This window comes from Bos indicus, chromosome 18 (genome assembly GCF_029378745.1).
Source record: "Bos indicus isolate NIAB-ARS_2022 breed Sahiwal x Tharparkar chromosome 18, NIAB-ARS_B.indTharparkar_mat_pri_1.0, whole genome shotgun sequence".
In the NCBI taxonomy this organism is placed as follows: Eukaryota; Metazoa; Chordata; class Mammalia; order Artiodactyla; family Bovidae; genus Bos; species Bos indicus.
Window position 1 is genome coordinate 49,238,198 of NC_091777.1, and position 22,480 is coordinate 49,260,677.

Sequence of the window (22,480 nt, forward strand, 5' to 3'; positions counted from 1 at the left end):
GTTTTACAAGATGAAAAGTGTTCTGGAAATTGGCCCCACCACAGCGTGAATACGCCTAACATTTCATGCACACTAAGTTGCTTCAGTCGTGTCCGACTCTGTGCGACCCTGTGGGAAGCCCATACTTAATATTACTGAATGTAGAGAAGGTAAAGATGGTAGTTTCGATAATTAAGAATTATTTTGTTAAACAAATTTTAGGGACGTCCCTGGTGCTCCAATGGTTAAGAATCCACCTGCCAACGCAGGGGACATGGGTTCTATCCCTTGTCTGGGAAGATCCCACATGCCTCGGCGCAACAAAGCCCATGTTCCACAACTACCGAAGCCCGAGCACTGCAGAGCTCCTGATCTGCGACAAGAGAAGCCGCCACATCGAGAAGACCGAGCGCTGAGCAGTCTCTGCTCGCCACAAGTAGAGAAAACCTGTGCGCGGCAATGAAGTCCAGCACAACCAAGAATAAATATAGAAAATTAAAGATTTTAAAGTCCGTTTACAAAAGCCTAAGGTAGCTCAGAACAAATGTAACAAAAAAATGCAGTATTCTATAAAAAATTTATGAAACGTTATTGAAGGGCACTTAAAAAAGAGTTAAATACTGACACACAAAAGGACAAGATCTCTAGGTAATAATATGGACTAATTCAAAAGCAGGTCCTCAGAGTAAACATGAAGTTGTGGGTTGGTGAGTACAATATTTCCACGTAACTTAAAAACAGAACAATGCTGTATGATAATTGTGGGACAAACATAGGTAGAAAAAGGAGAAAGTAACCCAAAGTGTGTACCTTCCCAGGATAGTAGTTGGAAATGGGAAGTGGGACTGGAGGGATGGGACAGATACGGAGTATCTAGTTTGTCACAGCTGGAATTTGAAACCTGGCAGTCTTGGCTTCCCTGGCGGCTCAGATGGTAAAGAATCTACTTGCAATGCAGGAGACCTGGGTTTGATCCCCAGGTTGGGAAGATCCCCTGGAGGAGGGCACGGCAACCCACTCCAGTATTCTTGCCTGGAGAATCCCCATGGACAGAGGAGCCTGGTGGGCTACAGTCCATGGGCTCGCAAAGAGTTGGACATGACTGAGTGGCTAAGCACAGTCTTGGTTTCAGAAGTGATGCTAACTATTCCTCTAGGCTCTATGCCAAGTTCATGGATGGCTGGTGCAGAAGGGTCATGGACTTAGACACCTGCCTCCACTCCCACCCTAATCACTGCTGGATCAGACATTCCGCTCATAACTGTCACCATTCAGCACATGCAGAAGAATCCAGACCCTCGAATGGACCCAGGAGATCCCAGGAGGCCAGGGAGCTACAAGTCACTGATTACTGAGATGACCCGGCCAGTGGTCCCAGCTCCTGGAAGGTACGGTCAGGTAGGGTAGTCTTCAAGGTCAGCCCTGGACTGGGGCAGATGAACCTGCCTAGTGACACTGGAGTGAAATCATGGAGTCCTAACCACTGGACCACCAGGGAAGTCCCCTTTCAATCAAGGCACACACTGAAGTTGGAGAGCACATGGCTGACCTACAGAAAGGAAGAAGTAATTCTCCTTGAGCCTTCAGAAGCTGAGTTGAGGGCCTTCGGGCAGGTGATATTTTCCACAGATGGCTGCCATAATGTCTCCAGTTCTACATCCTTCTAGAATCGTGCCACTCCTTACCCAGGGGTGGGGTCTAATTCCCACCCCCTTGAATCTGGGCGGGTTGATTCATTGCAACCAAGAGTGTGGTGGGAGTGATGCTGAGTGACTTTCACCGAGTGACTTCCATGGTGGGGTCACAGAGGCAATGCACCTTCTGCTGGTTTCTCCAGCAGCCTCATGGTGGAGCCCTGAGCCACCAGGAAGCAGCTGCCTGCCCCAAAGCCGCCATAGTGTGAGGAAGCCCCAGCTAGAGCAAACAGGGAGATCCCAAGGCCAAGCTCTGAGACTAAACCAAGAGCTGCCTGGCCAGCCACCAGCTGCTGTGTACACACTCACAGCCCACCCTGCCCTTTAGCTCCAGCCAGTGTCTGAAGGGAACTACCTGAGAGACCAGAGCCAGAAACTCCCAGCAGAGCCCTCCTCATAGAAACCATGAGAGGAGATAAAATGAGAGCTGTTGATACTGAGCCACTAAATTTGGGGGCAATTTGTTATGTAACATTAGTTCATCAGAAACTCCACCATCCTTTCCCTTCACCCCTGTCAGAGACTCACCACCTAGGAGACACTGTCCACTGCCGATGGGAACAGGCATAACATAGAAATCACCCAGGATGGACTGGTTGGCACTTAGAAGTTGGACAATGAGATGATACAAATTGTCAGAGCCACGTCGGCTGGTCCACCTATGCGATAAGGGAGACCTTGAAGGCTGGACTTGCTGCTTCATCTTTTTGGATGTCTGCCCACTTCACGTGTATCGCCTCTGCATGTATGCAAATCCAAAATGTGGTCCCCAGGCCAAGCACCATCAGGGTTCCTTGGCAGCTTGGATCTTGCCTATACCCAACAAATCCCAATGAATTGCATTAAATAAGCTCCCCAGGGACTTTCCTGGCAGTCCAGACCCCATGCTCCCAATTCAACAGGAATGGGTTTGATCCCTGAAGAGGGAACTAAGATCCCACAATGAGCCCATTAAAAAAAAAAGCAGCCAGCTGGTCTTCACGCGCATTCATTTCAGGTAATGAATTGGAGTCACGGGCTTCAAGGTACCTCCACCCACTGTTGTTGTTTAGTTGCTAAGTCATGTCTTGACTCTTTTTTTGTGACCCCATGGACTGTAGCCTGCCAGGCTCCTCTATCCATGGGATTTCTCAGGCAAGAATACTGGTGTGGGTTGCCATTCCCCTTTCCAGGGGATCTTCCTGACCCAGGGATCAAACCTGAGTCTCTGGCATTGGCAGGCGAATTCTCTACCACTGAGCCACTTGGGAAGCACCTCCTCCCATAGGCAGGTCCCAACGTATGGTCTTTGCTCTCTGCTTCTGGGATGTAATCTCTGGACCCTTAGGATTTTATGTCTGACAGGAGTAACCTTGTTTGCCTGGGGACAGCCTGCCACTGTGATTGTCGAGTGCTGGCCATGTCCACATGGATAGTCTATAATGGGGGCTGGTCACTCCAGGAAGACCAGCAATGTGACTTAGATGCTTCAGGCAATATTAGCTGACCTGGAGGCTGAGATTAAACACATGATAAAGCCCCTATAAACTCAGGTGAGCTTCCTGGTTGGCATTACTCCCTGTATACTGTCACCCATGAAGGCCAGGGCAATTGTACATCCTGACTCCACGGGGAGGAGAGGGCAATGGAAGTCTGGTGTTGGATACTTCTCCTGGATGCTTCCCTGTGATCATCCCCTTGGCTAATTTTATCTGTACTTTTTTCTCTTTAATAAACTAATGGTATAGAGTTTTCATTCAAGTCTATGTCTTTCTAGTCAATTACTGAGGCTGAGGGTGGCTTTGAGAATCCCCCTACCTGGCAGTTGAAAGGTGCTCTTGACATTGTGACCTCTAACCTTGCAGTAGGCTCTAAACTTCAAAGATCTTGACACCTGGCTCTCTCATCCTAGACACTCCTGTTTACTTGGTATGGAGTGTGACCCAGGCATTGGGAGTTTTCAGGGTTTCTGGGTGATGTATGGCAAAACTGAGGCTGCTGCTGCTAAGTCACTTCAGTCGTGTCCGACTCTGTGCGACCCCATAGACAGCAGCCCACCAGGCTCCCCCATCCCTGGAATTCTCCAGGCAAGAACACTGGAGTGGGTTACCATTTCCTTCTCCAATGCATGAAAGTGAAAAGTCAAAGTGAAGTCGCTCAGTTGTGTCCAACTCTTTGTGACCCCATGAACTGCAGCCTACCAGGCTCCGTCCATGGGATTTTCCAGGCAAGAGTACTGGAATGGGTTGCCATTGTCTTCTCTGAAGGAGTTACTGATTATTACAATCAACTGGTACACTATTGCTCAAAGCCATACAAATATGCTACAATAGTTTGATAAAGAATTAAAAACAGAAGTTGACTGTAAATACATCTTCTAATGAGATGGATTTGCAGAGGGGGCAGTTTATGGTGCCTTGATTGAAAGTAAGTTTGGTGGACTTCCCTGGTGGTCTTGTGGTTAAGACTCCATGATTCCACTGCAGGGGGCATAGATTCCATCCCTGGTGGGGGAACTAAGATATTTATATTTTGGTGCAGCACAGCCAAAAAATTTAAAAAGGAAAAAAATGAAATAAGCACAGGACTTCCCTGGTAGTCCAGTGGCTAAGACTCTGCACTCCCAGTGTAGGGGGCTGGGGTTTGATCCCTGATCAGGGCACTAGATCCCACGTGCCATACCTGAGGGTTCACATGCTGCAAAGTCAAAGATCCCGCATGCTGGAAACTAAGACCCAGTGCAGTCAAAAAAACAAAAGCCCTTCAGTTTCCGAAATCCCCAACCTTCATCATCAGGCTGTGCACAGAATGGACCATTAAAAAAAAAAAAGGAAATTTGGTAAGGCCAAAATTTCAGCTGATCACTCTGCTTATCTCTCAAGTAGTCTTTACATCTGGGGACCATATAACACAATAAGGGGCTTTCTTTTTCTGTAAAACTGGAGGATTATGAGATAGCAATTGGGAAGAATAACTATATGATGCTCCCACCATAGATGTGATCTGTAGCTGAGTTATTTAAAACAGAGAACAAAGACGCGGAGGTTTGGAATTTGCCTCCCTTGAAATTGTCTGAGGCAGGTATCCCATGGAAGATGCTCACGGACCATCATGGTTTCAAAACCATCATACAGACCACAAGCTCTGGAGTCAGCAAGCATGAGCCTAATGCCAGGTTCTCCTTTGCCACTAGGGGAAGTCATCTCCCCTTTCTGAACTACTCAGTTTGAGACTTCAAAACACACACTAACCCACAGGATCAAGGATCATGAAAGGCGATGAAACAGGTCACACTTCAAAGCACTGGCTCTGTGGCTGATGTGGAACCCTGTCTTGCACCTGTGACTTGCCCAAGGCCACAAAACCAGGAAGCCACGGTTTGAGCGTGGGAGGTCTGGCTCCAGAATCTGATCTCTTAGCCAACTCTATCTTGCCTCCTCCTGAACCAAGTCCTCTGTATAGGATCTAATCGGGCATCTTCCCATCCAGGTCCGTTTTGGGGGTTGGGCGAGGGTTCAGGGAGTGGACACCGCTAAGTACTAAAAGCCCTGGTGGTGGTGAAGTCATTTCCCTTCCTGCTTAATCTAAGAGGTTGTTGGGAGGCCTATATGCTTTGTCACCCATGCCAAGGTCAACTTTGTTTTTAAAGCTGTTTTTGTCACACTCACCAGTCAGAGACATAAATCTCAATCTTTCCACCATCCAGGAGTTCTGGCCACAGACCCTCCCCTCCTCCAGGTCCAACACTTGTTTCTTTTTATGACACCACCTAAGAAAGCAGAACATAAATCAATGAGAACCCATAACAAGAACTCAACACTGTCCTGGCCCTTGGGGAATAGGGATATTCATTGGTAGGCACCCTGGAAGCTCATCTGAGAAGGGCCCTAGGCATGACCCTCTATTGCCAAGGGGTCCCAACTTTGCTGAACCATGGATTTCTGGAGGTCTTGTGTAAAATGAAAAAGGTGTGTGATGGGGGCGGGGAAAGGGATAGTTAGGGAGTTTGGGGTAGGCATGTATACACTGCTATATTTAAAATGGATAACCAACAAGGACTGATTGTATGGAACTCTGCTCAATAGGTGGCAGCCTGGATGGGAGGAGGTTTGGAGGGGTGGGGGATGAATACACGGATATGTATGACAGTCCCTTCGCTGTTCCCCTGAAACTATCACAACATTGTTAATCTGCTATACCTACAAAATAAAAAAGTTAAAAAAAAGAGAGATTTGTGACCAAGTTCCCGACCAGCCCTCCAGCCCACGGAGAAGTTCCATAGGTTTCCCATGAGGCTACACCTCTCAAGACCCTCCCATCCGCATCCTTGAGTACCCCTTTCCTGGGCTCCCCACCTAGGCCACGAGAGTTCTGAGAGTTCCGGAGGAGCTTGCGTCCTATGGGTCTGAGCTCGCAGAAGCGGCCCAGGGTGCAGGGCCCGGGGTCGTCAGCAGGGGGCAGGCAGGTGCGGATGACGGGCCACAGGTCGGGGTGTTTCCAGGGCAGGATGCTCCGCCACAGGTCCCAGCCGTCCACCAAGTCTCGCCAGCGCCGGCACACCGGGCGGCAGTGCCGGAGCAGCGTGCCTGGGGGCAGGTAGCTCAGCACCTCCTGGAGCAGCTCGTTTGGCAGTTGGTCCACGTTCACTGCCTCCCGGGTTTGGGATCTGGAGGCGGGACCCAGGCGGGCAGGCCCCACCGGAGGCCGAGCTATCCATTCTCGTTTTACCAGGCTGGGCTACCACTGCGAGAAAACCAGGGTCATACTTCAGGGTTTCGGGGGCCTGAAACCTCCGCCAGCCCCACCCCTGCCAGCCATACCCCGAGACTTTCAGCCCCTAAATCCCGCCAGCTGTCTCTCCATCCTCACCACCCCCAGTCCCGTCCTCAAAACCCCAGACTCTGCATCCACCCTCGCCAGCAAACTCCTGCTGTCCCTCCTCCGCGTGCAGCACAGCCCCCGCAGCCAACCCCTTGGGACTCTGCAGCCCCCCGAGTCCTACCCTGCGTCTCAGGCATTGCTCTGCAAGCTTTCACCTAGCTAGCTTCAGGCGCCCGCTTTTTATTCCCCGGCCCCTCCCTTCTTAATACCCAGCACCACCCGGCGACACCCCCACTCTCTTCCCTACGTCACATTCTCTGCCCACCCTTCCCTTCTCGCTGGCCTTCTCCTCCTCCCTCTGCCTCAACTTACTAGTCCTTCCCTCCCATCTCCACCTCCAGTGATCTCCAGAAACCCTCTCTATTTGGGGCTGTATTGAGACCTTGGAGGTAGCTGCTCAATTGAGCCGAAACTTCAGAAGAGGGAGAGGTTGGTGGAAGTATTCAGTCTTGTCACCTGCCATCCTCACCAGTGACCTCTGGGAGTGTCCCTACCCAGGCTCTGAGTTCAGTTGGTGCTAAACACTTGCTGTTGTTCAGTCAGCCATTTGGGTGGGAGGCCTCATATCCTTTAGCTCCTGTAACAATTCTCATCACCTTGGAGGATCCAACCTCACTATTCCAGAGATCATTGCACAGGAGAAATCAGGCTGCAACAGGAGCCAAATGCTCTTTTTTAATTTTTAATATTTAATATTTATTTATGTATTAGGTTGTGCTGGGTCTTAGTTGCAGCACTCCAAGTCTTCAGTCTTTGCTGGGGAATCTTTAGTTGTGGCTTGTGGGATTTAGTTCCCTGACCAAGGATCAAACCCGGGCCCCCTGCATCCGGAATGTGGAATCTTAGCCACTGGACCACCAGGGAAGTCTCCCAAGTGCACTTCTATTTGACTCCCTAAAAGAGTGCTGTAACCTCTAATAAACCCAGCCAACCTTCATGGAGCGTTTTACTACCAGTCAGAGGAGCATCACTGACTCAGTGGACATGAGTTTGAGCAAATTCCAGGAGACAGTGAAGGACAGGGAAGCCCATCGTGCTGCAGTTCATGGGGTTGCAGAGTTGGACACGACTTAGCTACTGAACAACGACAGGAGCAACCCACTAAGATTGGGGCTATGTCTCCACTTCACAGGTTGGAAACTGAGGCCAAGTGACCTGACCAAGGTCACACAGCTAGTAGGTGACAGAGATGGGATTTGAACCTAGCCTGGTGGGCTCTAGAATTCTTGCTTTTAACCTCTGTACCAACTCTATCCAAGAAAAATGAAATGCAAGCTACACATTTAATTTTAAATATCAGCAAGTAAAACCATCATGGATTTTTGCCCACGTGGAACTTAGGAGAGCGATATGGTGAGCAGGAGACTGAATAAGCAAATTAGATACTTTTGGGAAATCTCCTGTCAGCTCTCCAACATCTTCTTCACAATTGTAGAAAAACTGTTTGATTATGGAGTAATCGTTAAATCAGACTGTGATTCACATGGGCCATGATGAGCAGTAGACGTGACATGTGAATGACATCTGTGTTGGAAGGTGATCCATGCTGTGGGAAATAGAGAAGGGAAAGGGAAAGGGAGCCATAGCAGTTTGTGCAGGGAGACCTTGAATTTTAAGAGGTGGACTGACTATAATACACAGCACATTTCTTTTCAATGTGTATATTTTCAATGCAGTTTTTCCCAAAGTGCAAGAGTGGAAGGAACACCACTAACAGTTAGCTCTAACAGTTAACTCCTAACTAATCCGGTTTCATCTCTACTCCCACACACTTGCTCCCTCAGGCAATTTGAAGCAAATCTTAGAAATCACACCTTTCTGTCCAAAGCAATACATTATTTTTTGATGTAATGTTTAAACTGTGGGACTCTTTAATAATGAGATTATGAAAATCAATTAGAATCCAAACATGAGTTTGGGCTTCCCAGATGGCACTAGTGGTAAAGAATCCGCCTACCAATGGAGGAGACATAAGAGTTGTGGGTTCGATCCCTGGGTCGGGAAGATCCCCTGGAGGAGGGCACAGCAACCCACTCCAGTGTTCTTGCCTGGAGAATCCCATGGACAGAGGAGCCTGGTTGGGCTACTGTCCAGAGGGTCGCAAAGCGTTGGACACGACTGAAGCAACTTAGCACCCATGCACACATGAGTTCAAAAAGTGGTTTAAAAAACAGTCTAAAAGTTTCAAGTAGCATAAAAGGGCAGAAACTGACAAGTCTGTTTCCATTCATCAGTTTTTCCTCAGACACCATCTCTGTTAATTCCTGGAATTACTCTCCATGATGTACTCCAGTTAAACAGAAAAAAATCATTGGATTCCAGGAGCCTGCTGCCTGGAAGGTAATGATTAGAGCATAATAGCTCCCAGGAGAGGAGGGTGTACAAAGCACCCCAGGGGCCTTTGGGGAAATTATGGGTGCATTTTGGTGTCACAATACAGGACAGCACCCCTTAAGGGAGAACTGTCCTGGATTCTTCCTCCTTTTCGTCAATGTTCTGGGTGTTTTCTTGCAGGAGGAAAGCCTGTTAAGCTGAGCCTAGAACCTAATTCCAGTTTGTCTGTAAATGTAGAGTGTGTAAATAGACCCTGAAGGGTCCAGGAGTTCAACTGCTGGGTCAATTGGAAGAATATTCTTGGCATTGTGGGCACTTTACTAGTTATTATGCTCCAATTCAGAAAAGGGCAAAATCTCTTCATCTAGGCAGTGCCAGCTGTGGGTGTTATGAAACCTTGCCTGCCCTGCGTGCTCAGCTGCTTCAGTCATGTCCAACTCTTTGGGACCCTGTGGACTGTAGCTCTCCAGGCTCCTCTGTCTATGGGATTCTTACCAGATTCTCCAGGCAAGAACACTGGAGTAGGTTGCCATTTCTTCCTCCAGGGGATCTTCCTCACTCAGGGATTGAACCCATGTCTTCTACATCTCCTGCATTGGCAGGCAGGTTCTTTACCACTAGTGCCACTTGGCAAGTGCAGGTTATGGAGCCCACTCCAGTATTTTGGCCTGGAGAATCTCCATGGACAGAGGAGCCTGGTGGGCTACAGTCCACAGGGTCACAAAGAGTTGGACACGACTGAGCGACTGAGCACACCCACACAAGAAGTCTGTATACCCTGGGGATTTTTCACATATCCTGCAGAGGTTTTAAAATCTGACTCTGAATGAGGTCTGCACTTGTAACAAATTCCCAAGGGGTGCTGATGGCTGTCCTCCATGGACCGCACTTTGAGTAGCTAAAACTTGCCGGAATCAAGTTCAGGTATCATTTGCATATTGAAATATGTATTCTTTTACTCATGAATTTCTCTCCTTTTATTTCAGCTTTCCACTATACATAAATACTTTGGGACATTTTATTAACATTTAAAGAATTCTCAGTGGAGGTAGGTTTCATTATCTAGGTATTTCATTTCTTTTTTAAAAAAAATTAATCATTTTTATTGCTCTGGGTCTTCATTGCTGTACTCTGGCTTTCTCCAGTTGTGGCAAGCTGGGGCTACTCTTCACTGCGGTGCTTGGGCTTCTCATTGCCGTGGCTTCTCTTGTTGAGGAGCATGGGCTCCAGGCACACAGGCTTCGGTAATTGCAGCACGTGGTCCATGGGCTTAGTTACTCAGCAGCATGTGGAATCTTCTCAGGCCAGGGATCGAACCCATGACCCCTGCACTGGCAGATTCTTATCCACTGTGCCACCAGGGAAGTCCCTAAGTATTTCATCTCAAGGTGATAAAGGCTGCATGAGAAGCTATTTGCTATAAATGCAGGGAGGTTGTGGTGGGCTCTGACCCAGTGAAGCCACAAGGATGGGCAGGGAAGTGTTGAGTAGGGACTGAGGTGCATCTCTGGAGGTGTGCTTGGGAAGTGGGAGGTAGGGACCTGCCAGTCTGGTTTGCAGAAGTAGAAAATTCCTGAACCTTGGAGCACCAGCAGGCTTGCTACGTGAATATAATGAAGGCATTAAAACCTCCGTCAACTTGGCTTCCCTGGCCCTGGTTCTCCTATCTTGTTAACAGGAATAGAGTGGTGAGCTAGGAGGTATTTTGATTCCAGGGAAGGAACTGAACTGGGAATGGGCCCTTTGTGTGGATGGAGGGTCCCAGGGATCCTAGGAGGAAGGGGGTAAGTAGTTAACAAAATCTCCTCTCTCTGGAGAGTGGGAGGGATTAGAAAAGAGCCCCACTCCCTAGATGTTGAGTGGGGCAGCCCTGGGTGTTGGGTTCAAGCCCTTTGCCCAAGGTGGTTCAGCCCTGACGTGCCCATGTCTCCTGGAGTAGTGGTCTGGGGGATGTGGGTTTGGAGCTGGGATTTCTGACAAAGGCTTCTCAGCTCCCCATCCAACCCAGAATGGCAGGGCGGGGGGGATGTTAAGAGCAGAAAAGGGCCACAAAATCCATATAACTTATTCTGCCTCAAGAAGTAATTCCTTCCACTGAAGCCATGCTTGGAAATGAAGTAATCAAAGCCTTAAGAAAAGTTCAGGCCAGAGGCAATTTTATAGGCTTTACAATAAAATAAGAGGCTTTAAACATCAAAGCACCGGGAATTCTCTGGCGGTCAGGGGTTAGGATTCTGAGCTCTCAGTGCAGGGGACCCGGATCCCTGGTTAGGGAACTAAGATCCCACAAGCCTCACTGTGCAGCCAAAGGAAAAAAAAAAAAGATCAAAGCACCAACCTATCTGGAGAGGGACACTTGCACCTTGGGGGTTTTGAAAAGAAAGAGCTGGGTGGGGCAGGGAGTGGGACAGGAGGGTCTGGAGGGAGAGTCTGTTATGGAAGGTCTGCAGAGGGGGTGGGGGATGGGGAGGAGGGCTCCGGCCTGAGGGGGAGATGGGCCTGGTGGGTGTGGAGGGGTTCCCTCCTTCCAGAAGAAGCCACTACTTGCTTCTCATCAAACTGTCTAGCTGGAATATCCAAAATTACAGACTATGTGAACATTCCCAATAAGGGTTCAGCCAAAGTTGCCTGCATCTCTGGCGTATCCTGCCCAGGCAGGATACATATTACTCCATGCTGGCAACTGCTCATTTAGAAAATATCAGTAATGGGTGATCTCATGTATTTTAAAAGACAGTAATAATTCCTTGTGTGGGGGACTTCCCTGGTGGTGCAGTGCAATACAGGGGATGTGGGTTCGATCCCTGGTCCGGGAACTAAGACACCACATGTCTGGGAACAACTAAGCCCATGTGCCACCGCTACTGAGCCCAAGGGCTCTCAAGCCTGCAGGACACGACTAGAGAGTCTGTGTGCAGACAAAATTAAATACATAAATAAATCTTAAAAAAAAAAATGTATCATGAAGAAACAGTTTAAAAAACAAACAAAAAAAACAAACCTATGTCTAGAAGTGAAATAGACTCTGTAATTTGAAGACTCCCTACAGGGGCTTCCGTGGAGGTCCAGTGGTTAAGATTCTGCCTGTCAATGGAGGAGACTCGGGTTCAATCCCTGGTCTGGGAAGATCCCACAGGCCATAGAGTAACCAAGCCTGTGCACCACAACTACAGAGTCCACAGCATAAATAAATAAATCTTAAAAAAATAAAAACTCTCTACAAACAAAAATCCAGGACCAGATGGCTTCACTGGGAAATTCTAGCAAACATTCAAAGTAGAACTTAACACTGATCCCTCTCAAACTCTTCCAAGAGATTGAAGTGGAGGGACCACTCCCAAAATCAATCTCACAACTGTCATTTGTTTGACCTACACAATAATAATAGTAATAACAATAATGAAGTGATCAGAGGGAAAGACCATTTAACCTCTTACTGGATCTTAAGCTGTGGGTACTATGGCTCCTCCCATTTACAAAAGAGTAAACCAAGGCTGGAGCCTCAGTAAACGGGGGAGCCTGGTGGGCTGCTGTCTATGGGGTCACACAGAGTCGGACACGACTGAAGTGACTTAGTAGTAGTAGTAAACTGAGGCTCAGGCTTCCTTAGTGGCTCAGTGGTAAAGAATCCACCTGCCAATGCAGGAGATGTAGGTTCGATCCCTGGGTCAGGAAGAGCTCCTGAAAGAAGAAATGGCATCCCAAGCCAGTATCCTTCCCTGGGAAATCCCATGGACAGAGGAGCCTGGTGGGCTACAGTCCCAGGGTCGCAAAGACTTGGACACGACTGAAGCCACTTAGCACGCATGCATGTTCGAGGAGAGGTACATCCAGGTTCAAACATTGCAGTGCTTTTCAGCAAAGGGTCCCAGGTCCCAGGTCTGTCTCAGACTCACCCCTGAAATATACTACAGGAGTGCAGAAAGGATGCACAGCCGGATCCTCAGGGGAAAACACTAAAGCAGAGACTGGGAGAATCCATGTGCCTCTTCTCTCTGTCCTCCCCCTTCCCTCTTGGGGGTCATGCAGAGTGAAATTTTCCCACAGCAACAAAAAGGCAGTCACACATGAGCGATGTCCTGGGAAGCTCATGAGAGACCCAGCACCTTGGAGTGTCACTGGGACCTGGACATGGAGGACCCTCTTTCTGGCACGTAACAGAATTATGGATTCCCCAAATGAAAGCGGGGGTCAAGCAGAAACCATCTTGGTTGCACAGTCTAAGTATAATGAGCCTTCTTATCAGTTAAGAAACAGTGGGGACACTTCCAAAATTCAAGTTTCCAGCTGCCAGCCAGGGCTCACCTTGCAAACAGGTATTTCCAAGAAGAGAGAAAAGCTATGTTAAGCCTTTCTGTTATTTATTCAACACGAGCTTCATTATCCCAATGGTTGTATTGTAGTGATGTAGAAGAATGTCCGGATTTGCAGAAAATACACACAAAAAGATTTTGTAGTGAGGTTGGTGGTGCATCAAGTTGGAAATTTACTAAATGTTTCACAGGGAAAAAATGTTTATGTGCCATAATTACAATATCTCTTTAAGTTTGAGATTCTGTCAAAATAAAAATATATATTAAATATATATATAAGAGGAGAGAACTGATAGTGCTGTGGATTGAAGACTGGCCATAAGTCAATATATGTTTCTGGCTAATAGATATGTGGAAGTTATAATACTCTTCTCTCTACATCTGCTTATAATTTAGAATTCTCTATGCTGTTGCTGCTGCTAAGTCGCTTCAGTTGTGTCCGATTCTGTGCGACCCCACAGACGGCAGCCCACCAGGCTCCCCTGTCCCTGGGATTCTCCAGGCAAGAACACTGGAGTGGGCTGCCATTTCTGTCTCCGATGCATGAAAGTGAAAAGTGAAAGTGAAGTTGCTCAGTCGTGTCCGACTCTAGCGACCCCATGGACTGCAGCCTACCAGGCTCCTCCGTCCATGGGATTTTCCAGGCAAGAGCACTGGAGTGGGGTGCTATTGCCTTCTCCGAGAATTCTCTATAACAAAGCAAAAAATCTAGTCAGCAAAGATGTCTTCTAGGACTTCCCTGATGGTACAGTGGATAAGAATCCGCCTATCAACGCATGGGTTCGATCCCTGGTCTGGGAAGATTTCACATGACACGGAGAAACTAAGCCCCTGTGCCCCAACTACTGAAGCCTGCTCACCTAGAGCCTGTGGTCCTCAACAAGAGAAGCCACCTCAGGGAGAAGTCCACACACCGCAACGAAGGGTAGACTCAGATCGTTCCAATTAGAGAAAGCCTGAATGCAACAAGGAAGACCCAGTGCAACCAAAAATAAACTAATCTTAAAAAAAATTAACTCACTTAGAAAAAAAAAAAAAGATGTCTTCTAAATGTGGTTATATCTGGGGAATGCCCTTGCAGTCCAGTGGTTAAGATTCTGCACTTTCACTTCTGAGGGCATAGGTTCAATATCTGGTCAAGGAACTAAGATCCAGGCAAATGGTGCAGCTCAGGCAAATTTAAAAAACAATAAATAAGTAAATAAGCATAGGTATTTCTGTAAAGGAAGAGAAATTGCATTTGGGGGATGCTTTACATGGAAGGTACAGTCCATGGGGTCGCAAAGAGTCAGACACGACTGAGCGATTTCACTCACTCGCTCACTTACATTTGTCTATAACATTATATTTCTAGACACACAGGTAGAAAGTAAGAAATTCAGATAGGCAAAATCAGTAAGTACAAAACTCACCTCTATTCACTGTTCACCACTGCAGTAAACCCTGTAACACTTTAGTTCATATTCTTATTCTATATACACATATCCAGAAGATAGTCTAGAATACAAACACAAGGCTATGTAAATATATATTAATTTATTTTAGCACATATGGATATGCCCATATATGCACATGGAGAAGGCAATGGCACCCCACTCCAGTACTCTTGCCTGGAAAATCCCATGGACGGAGGAGCCTGGTAGGCTGCAGTCCATGGGGTTGCTAAGGGTCGGACATGACTGAGCAGCTTCACTTTCACTTTTCACTTTCATGCATCGGAGACAGAAATGGCAGCCCACTCCAGTGTTCTTGCCTGGAGAATTCCAGGGACGGGGGAGCCTGATGGGCTGCCGTCTATGGGGTCGCACAGAGTCGGACACGACGGAAGCGACTTAGCAGCCGCAGCAGCATATATGCGCATATGTTCTACATAACATATAAGAGTATACATGCTATGCTACACTATGTCGCTTCAGTCGTGTCCAAATTTAATACTGGCATAGGTTGCCATGCCCTCCTTTAGGGGCTCTTCCCAACCCAGGGATGGAACCTGGGTCTCCTGCATTGGTAGGTGGATTCTTTACCACTAGTACCACCTGGGACTCTTTAAGGAGTATATATATATATATAAAAATCTGTGCTTGCTTTTTCCCCAGGCAATGGTCTCCATCTTTCCCTTCCTATAAATTCCTATCTCATTCCTCCTATCTAAATTCCTTCAGTTGACCCAAAAATATCTTTCAGAGCTTAATTGTCCAAACCAGTATCTACTCCAGAACCACACACTACATGTGGTCACTACTCTTAGGTCCCCACAACTCTCAGGTCTGTTTCAACCTGTCAACCTGTCATACTCCCCTTTGGATGAAACTGACAAAACACCCTCCCCTTGGGGTGTGTCCCATCTTCTACTGCAGGTGGGGGGACACTTCAGGGTGGACACATCAAAGGCAGCAGCGGCTTCATCTGCTTTCCATCCAGAGACCTGGGGCTCCTTAGGGATCCTGCAGCAGGGAGGGGGCAGCCATGACCCCTGGACTGGGGTGGGGACAGCCGGATCCTGCCGTTGCACAGTTCTCTCTCACCCTCGTGGCCAGAATGTCACAAATGTGGTGTCACTGTGAAACTGTGCCCACATCCACCGCCTGCCCAAGGCTTTTAACCCTGATTGATTAACTTTTGATCCCATGATTTGCTTAGGGCTTGGGAAATAGGGTTCTGACTCTTCCATTCTCTTCACTGGAGAACACCTTCTCTTGGTGTTTCCTTCTGTACAATTTTTCAACTGAAACAGCTCCTTACTCTGAACCCAGTAGTCACCAAGGTTGTAACATTGAATTTCTATTTAAAAAGAGCTGAGACGCTTTTGGCAAAATAATACTACATTTATAATCTATGATTGACAGAGATATTCCTGATTTATTCTCTCCATATTTAAAAGAATTTCAAAATGTAACTATTTTATACACCACACGATCCAGGATAGGGTTGGGCTCAGGGGACCACATCATTGTTCACAGGGTGGGCAGAACCCTCTGTCTCCAAACATTTTTTGAGTTGGTTCACTGTCAGCTGTGAGTCTTGGTCCTGGTCTTAAAACCTCACAAAATGAAATTCATCCCCTACGGGGGCTGGAATTTTCTCGGTCATAGGAATGAGCTTCCAGTTCAGACATGAGGAGGGGGCTTCCTGCACGGGACCAGTGAGCCTCTACAGCAGGCCTGGGAGGAGACCAGGGCAGAGGGCAGGGGGGCTGAACCAGAGGGCCCCTGGTGAGGAGCCCTTTCATGACCCAGCCTTTCCCTGTGCTCACCCATGGGTTTCCAATCAGAAGAACAGGGCCTGCCTTATAGAAGTAGCAGGAATTTTCTTCTAGTAGGACCCTCAACTGGACCCAAGAGATCCCAGGATGGCCAGGAGCTACAAGTCCTTAATTAGAGAAACGGTGTGCCCGCACGCAAAGTTCCTGACATCCGTGGGGTGGTTGTTCTCCAAGAATAGCTCTTGACTAGGATAGGCGACCTGCACAATCAAACTGGAGTTGAGCAAACTGGCGTTGGTAAGTTCGACTCCACTTGGCTCATTGTTGAGATCCATGACTAAGATCCACTGTTCCACAGACACAAAGCGAACACCCTTCTCAAGGCTGGAGAACACATGGTTGACCTTCAGGGAGAAAAAGAGATAAGCTCCATTGTGCCCTCAAAGGCTGAGTTGGGGGCCCTCTGGCAGGTGGTATTTTCCCTAGATGGCTGCAACAATGTCTCCACTTCCACACATCCTTCTAGAATCATGCCACTCCTCACCCAGGGGTGGAGTCTAATTCCCACCCACCTTGAATCTGGGCAGGTTTCATTGTAACCAAGAGTGTGGTGGGAGTGATGCTGAGTGACTTTCACAGCAGGATCACAGAGGCAATGCAGCTTCTGCTGGTTTCTCCAGCAGCCTCATGGAGCCCTGAGCCACCAGGAAGCAGCTGCCTGCCTTGAAGCCACCATGCTGTGAGGAAGCCTAAATTAGACCACCCAGGGGGATCCCATGGCCAAGCTCTGAGACTAAACCAAGAGCTGCCTGGCCAGCCACCAGCTGCTGTGTACACACTCACAGCCCACCCTGCCCTTTAGCTCCAGCCAGTATCTGAAATGGAACTTCATAAGAGACTGGAGTCAGAAGCTCCTAGTAGCTCCTAACAGGAAACCATGAAAGGAGATAAAATGAGTGCTGTTGATATTAAGCCACTAATGCTTTGGGCTGTTTGTATGTTATACAGTAGTGGATTAACATAGGCTCCACCAACCTTTCCCTTCACCCTTTTCCCCACACAGGCTGACCTTCAAGGGCTCTCTCCTTCTGCACCGCCCGATGTGAAAGCTACTCTTAGAGAACTGATCCAGGATAGTCTTGTTGACATCTACAATTTGGACAATTAGCTGATATACATGTTTATTGCTTCTTCCTTAGAACCACCTGTGGGAGAAGGAAGACCTTAAAGGCTAGACTTGCCATCCCATCTCTTTGGGCGTTTGCCTCCTCCACCAGAGAGGCCTTCCTATGTCTACAAATCCAAAATGGTGCCGTGATCCCCAGGACTAGCACCATCCATGTCCTTTGGAAGCTTGATCCCTCTGCCTCTGCAATGAATCCATCTGCACTAAACCCAGTCCCCAGCTGGCCTGCATGTATGTTCATTTTAGAATGAACCTTGGGGTGGGAGATGGGAGGGAGGTTCAGGAAGGAGGGGACATATGTATATTTGTAGCTGATTTATATATGGAGAAACGCAACACAACATTGTAAAGCAATTATCCTTCAATTAAAAATAAATAAAAATTTAAAAAAAGAAGTAATGACCTAGAGCCATGCTCTTCAAGGTACCTCCTCCCACATTATTTCTTCTAGGTCTCATTGGTGGCAAAGATGTTGAGCTATTTCAAATCCTAAAAGATGATGCTGTGAAAGTGCTGCACTCAATATGTCAGCAAATTTGGAAAACTCAGCAGTGGCCACAGGACTGGAAAAGGTCAGTTTTCATTCCAATCCCAAAGAAAGGCAATGCCAAAAATGCTCAAACTACCGCACAATTGCACTCATCTCACACGCTAGTAAAGTAACGCTCAAAATTCTCCAAGCCAGGCTTCAGCAATACGTGAACCGTGAACTTCCAGATGTTCAAGCTGGTTTTAGAAAAGGCAGAGGAACCAGAGATCAAATTGCCAACATTCACTCGATCATGGAAAAAGCAAGAGAGTTCCAGAAAAACATCTATTTCTGCTTTATTGACTATGCCAAAGCCTTTATCTGTGTCAATCATAATAAACTGTGGAACATTCTTCAAGAGATGGGAATACCAGACCACCTGACCTGCCTCCTGAGAAACCTGTATGCAGGTCAGGAAGCAACAGAACTGGACATGGAACAACAGACTGGTTCCAATTGGAAAAGGAGTACATCAAGGCTATATATTATCACCCAGCTTATTTAACTTACATGCAGAGTACATCATGAGAAATGCTGGGCTGGATGAAGCACAAGCTAGAATCAAGATTGCCGGGAGAAATATCAGTAACCTCAGATATGCAGATGGCACCACCCTTATGGCAGAAAGTGAAGAACTAAAGAGTCTCTTGATGAAAATGAAAGAGGAGAGTGAAAATGTTGGCTTAAAGCTCAACATTCAGAAAACTAAGATCATGGCATCTGGTCCCATCACTTCACGGGAAATAGATGGGGAAACAGTGTCAGACTTTATTTTGGGGGGCTCCAAAATCACTGCAGATGGTGATTGCAGCCAGGAAATTAAAAGACGCTTACTCCTTGGAAGGAAAGTTATGACCAACCTAAGTGAAAAGTGAAGTCGCTCAGTCATGTCCGACTCTTTGCGACCCCATGGATTGTAGCCTACCAGTCTCCTCAGTCCATGGGATTTTCCAGGCAAGAGTACTGAAGCAGGTTTCCATTTCCTTCTCCAGAGGATCTTCCCAACCCAGGGATCGAACCTGGGTCTCCCACATTGTAGGCAGGCTTTACCATCTGAGTCCTAAACAGTATATTAAAAAGCAGAGACATTACTTTGTCAACAAAGGTCCGTCTAGTCAAGGCTATGGTTTTTCCAGTGGTCATGTATGGATGTGAGAGTTGAACTATAAAGCTGAGCTCCAAAGAATTGATGCTTTTGAACTGTGATGTTGGATAAGACTCTTGAGAGTCCCTTGGACTGCAAGGAGATTCAACCAGTCCATCCTAAAGGAGATCAGTCCTGGGTGTTCATCGGAAGGACTATGTTGAAGCTGAAACTCCAATTCTTTGGCCACCTGATGTGAAGAGCTGACTCATTTGAAAAGACCCTGATGCTCAGAAAGATTGAAGGTGGGAGGAGAAGGGGACAACAGAGGATGAGATAGTTGGATGGCATCACCGACTCAATGGACATGGGTTTGGGTAAACTCCGGGAGTTGGTGAAGGACAGGGAGGCCTGGTGTGCTGCGGTTCATGGGGTTGCAAAGAGTTGGACATGACTGAGTGACTGAACTGAACTGAACAGTGGTAATGATTTAAGGTATAATTTTCTTAGTGTTTTAAAAGCATCCAGGAGAATCTAAATAAACAGATGAAGAGATAACCAGCAACATTCAAAGTAAACAACGTCTAATGTCCATCAGTGGTAAATGGATACATTATAGTATATTCAATAAGATATTATACAGTCATGAAAGTAAATTAATTGTAGTTATAGACAATTATGAATGAATTTACAAATATGTTATTGAAAGAAGTCAGATACATACTACATATGACACCATATATAATGTATTCATATATATATTAATATATATGTATATATATATAGTATCACAATGGGTAAAATTGATCTATGGTAACAGAATTCAGGATGGCGCTACCTTTGGGTTGGAAGTGTTGGGAATGGGGCATGAGGGGTGCTGAGGGTGCTATTTGCTGGCAACTTTCTGTTCTTTTTTTTAACATTCTGTTCTTGACTTAAGTGAATGTGTTGAATCTGTGTTGAATCCAACCAGGCATTTTCCAATCCAGCTTCCTTTGGGGGTTAAGGGAGGGTTCAGAGACTGAACTCTGCTAAGTACTAAGGCTATGAGAGTGGTAAAGTCATTACTATTCCTTCATCTTAAGAGGTTGTTTTTTAGTCACTGAAGTTGTGTCTGATTCTTTTGCAACCCCATGGACTGTAGCCAGCCAGGCTCCTCTGTCCATGGGACTTCCCAGGAAAGAATACCGGATTGCGGTGTCAATTTCTTCTCCACATGGGCTTCCCAGGTGGTTCAGATGGTAAAGAATCTCATGGCAATGCAGAAGACCCAGGTTCGATCCCTGGGGCAGGAAGATCCCCTGGAGAAGGGCATGGCAACCCACTACCGTATTCTTGCCTGGAGAATTCCATGGACAGGGTACAGTCTTTGTGGGCTACAGTCCATGGTGTCACATAGAATCGGACACAACTGAGCAACTAACACTTTACTTTTCCTTCTCCAGGGGATCTTCCTGACTCAGGGATCGAACCCAGGTCTCCTGCATTGCAGGCAGATTCTTTACCACTGAGCCACCTGGGAAGCCCAAGGGATTGTTAGGAGGCCTAAATGACATCACCCATGTCAAGGTCAGCACTTAGCTAAAGGCTGTTTTTATAATCACGGTCACCAGGCAGAGACAGAAATCTCAATCTTCCCACTATCCAGGAGTTCTGGCTCTCTTCCCCTAGGTCCAATACTTCCTTCTTTAGAAACCACCTAAGAAAGAAGGAGAAAAGTCAAAAAGAGGCAAGTTCTCACTACTGCCCTGGTAGTTGGGGAATAGGGAGGGACATTTACTTGTCACCAGGACTGTGGCAGAACGGAGAAAAGACTTCAGGAATGCCTCTATAGGTTCCCTCCATCGTGCAGTGCATCACTAAGCTATGTTTTTGGAAGCCACGTGTTAAGTAAAAAAGACTTGTGCCCAGGTTCGTCGTCCACCTGTGAGCTCAGCTAAAGTCTCATGGGTCTCCCCTATGGTCCCCTGCCGCGCCCCCACCAAACACAAGGCTACCGCACCCTCCCTCCCACTCCCACAAGGACCCTTCCCTGGGCTCCCACCTAGGCCACGAGAGCTCTGAGAGTCCCGGAGGAGGTTGCGTCCTATGGGTCTGCGCTCGCAGAAGCGGCCCAGGATGCAGGGCCCGGGGTCGTCAGCAGGGGGCAGGCAGGTGCGGATGACGGGCCACAGGTCCGGGTGTTTCCAGGGCAGGATGCTCCGCCACAGGTCCCAGCCGTCCACCACCCAGCGCCGGCACACCTGGCGGGATTGCCCGAGCAGCGTGCTTGGGGGCAGGTAGCTCAGCACCTCCTGGAGCAGCTCGTTAGGCAGTCGGTTCTGGTCCAGCACCTCCTCGAGTTCGCGGTCCGGAGCAGGGACCCTGGTGGGCAGGCCCCCAGAGGCCCACAGGTCGTCCTCGCCAGGCCAGGCTGCCGCTGCTGGAGATCCAGTGTCAAGACGTCAGAGTGTCCATGACCTCCAGCCTCCACCAGTCACGCCCCTGCCAGCCACACGCCTGTCATCCCCCCACCCCCTAAACCCCATCAGCCGCCTCCCAGCCCTATCCTCAAGTTCCCAGACTCCTCCCATCCCCTCCATTCTCCCCTACTTGCACCACAGTCCCAGGCAGCCAGCCCGCTCCGGGGCCGCGCAGAGCCCTGACTGAGTCCCACCCTGCATCTCGGCATGCTCCTCCTCCCCAGCAGGCCATCACCTTGCTCCACATGCCCTGATTGCCTTCTCGGCCTTTTTCATACTCCTGCCCTCCCTTCTTAAAACCCAGAACCTCCCACCGGCCCTCATTTGCTCTATCTTACTCCGTGGTCTCGCCGCCCCTCCCTTCTCATTGTCCCGCCCCCTCTTCCCCACTGCTTCGACCCCAACTGACAAGCCAGCTTCTCCCATCCACGCCTCCGGTATTCTCCAGACACCCTCTCCTTCCGGCTGTATTCAGATTGTGAATTAATCAACAAACAGAATCCGCAGAAGAGGAAGCGGGTAGGGTCACCAAGATCCAGAGTCTGTCGTTCTTAGTCCCCACCACTTGTCCCTTGGAGAGTCCCTAACCAGGCGCTAAGTAAGGACCTGGTGTTGAACACCTGCTGTTACTTAGGTATCCAGGCAGGAGGTCTTACATTCTTTAGTTCCATGAAGAATTCCCATCACGTTTAAGGATCCAGCATCATCACTAACTTGGAGATCCTTGCACAGGAGAAAACAGGCTCCAGGGGAAGCCAAATGCATTACTATTTGACTCCCTAAATGAGTGCTGCAATCAGTATAATCCAGCCAAACTTCATGGAAATTTTTACTACT

General features: G+C 47.9%; 1 protein-coding gene across 1 annotated transcript; it reads right to left on the reverse strand.

Moving 5' to 3' along the window:
• Nucleotides 1-1,780: 1,780 nt before the first annotated feature.
• LOC139176975 (F-box only protein 27-like) lies at nt 1,781-21,852 on the reverse strand. The gene is made up of 4 exons (XM_070770215.1): nt 21,774-21,852; nt 21,473-21,603; nt 6,008-6,260; nt 1,781-1,893 (listed from the first exon to the last, which is right to left on the reverse strand). Exons 1-4 carry the CDS (start codon nt 21,850-21,852, stop codon nt 1,781-1,783), a joined length of 576 nt encoding a protein of 191 aa, XP_070626316.1.
• Between the last annotated feature and the right edge of the window lie 628 nt (nt 21,853-22,480).

Coding starts and splice junctions, on each gene's coding strand:
- LOC139176975 (XM_070770215.1), bottom strand. CDS start 21,852: ATGCCGAGATGCAGGGTGGGACTCAGTCAGGGCTCTGCGCGGCCCCGG. Junction 6,261..21,472: donor CTAACGAGCTGCTCCAGGAG/GTGCTGAGCTAC, acceptor CTGCTCCAGGAG/GTGCTGAGCTACCTGCCCCC. Junction 1,894..6,007: donor TCAGAACTCTCGTGGCCTAG/GTGGGGAGCCCA, acceptor TGTTTGCTCTAG/CTGGGGCTTCCTCACACTAT.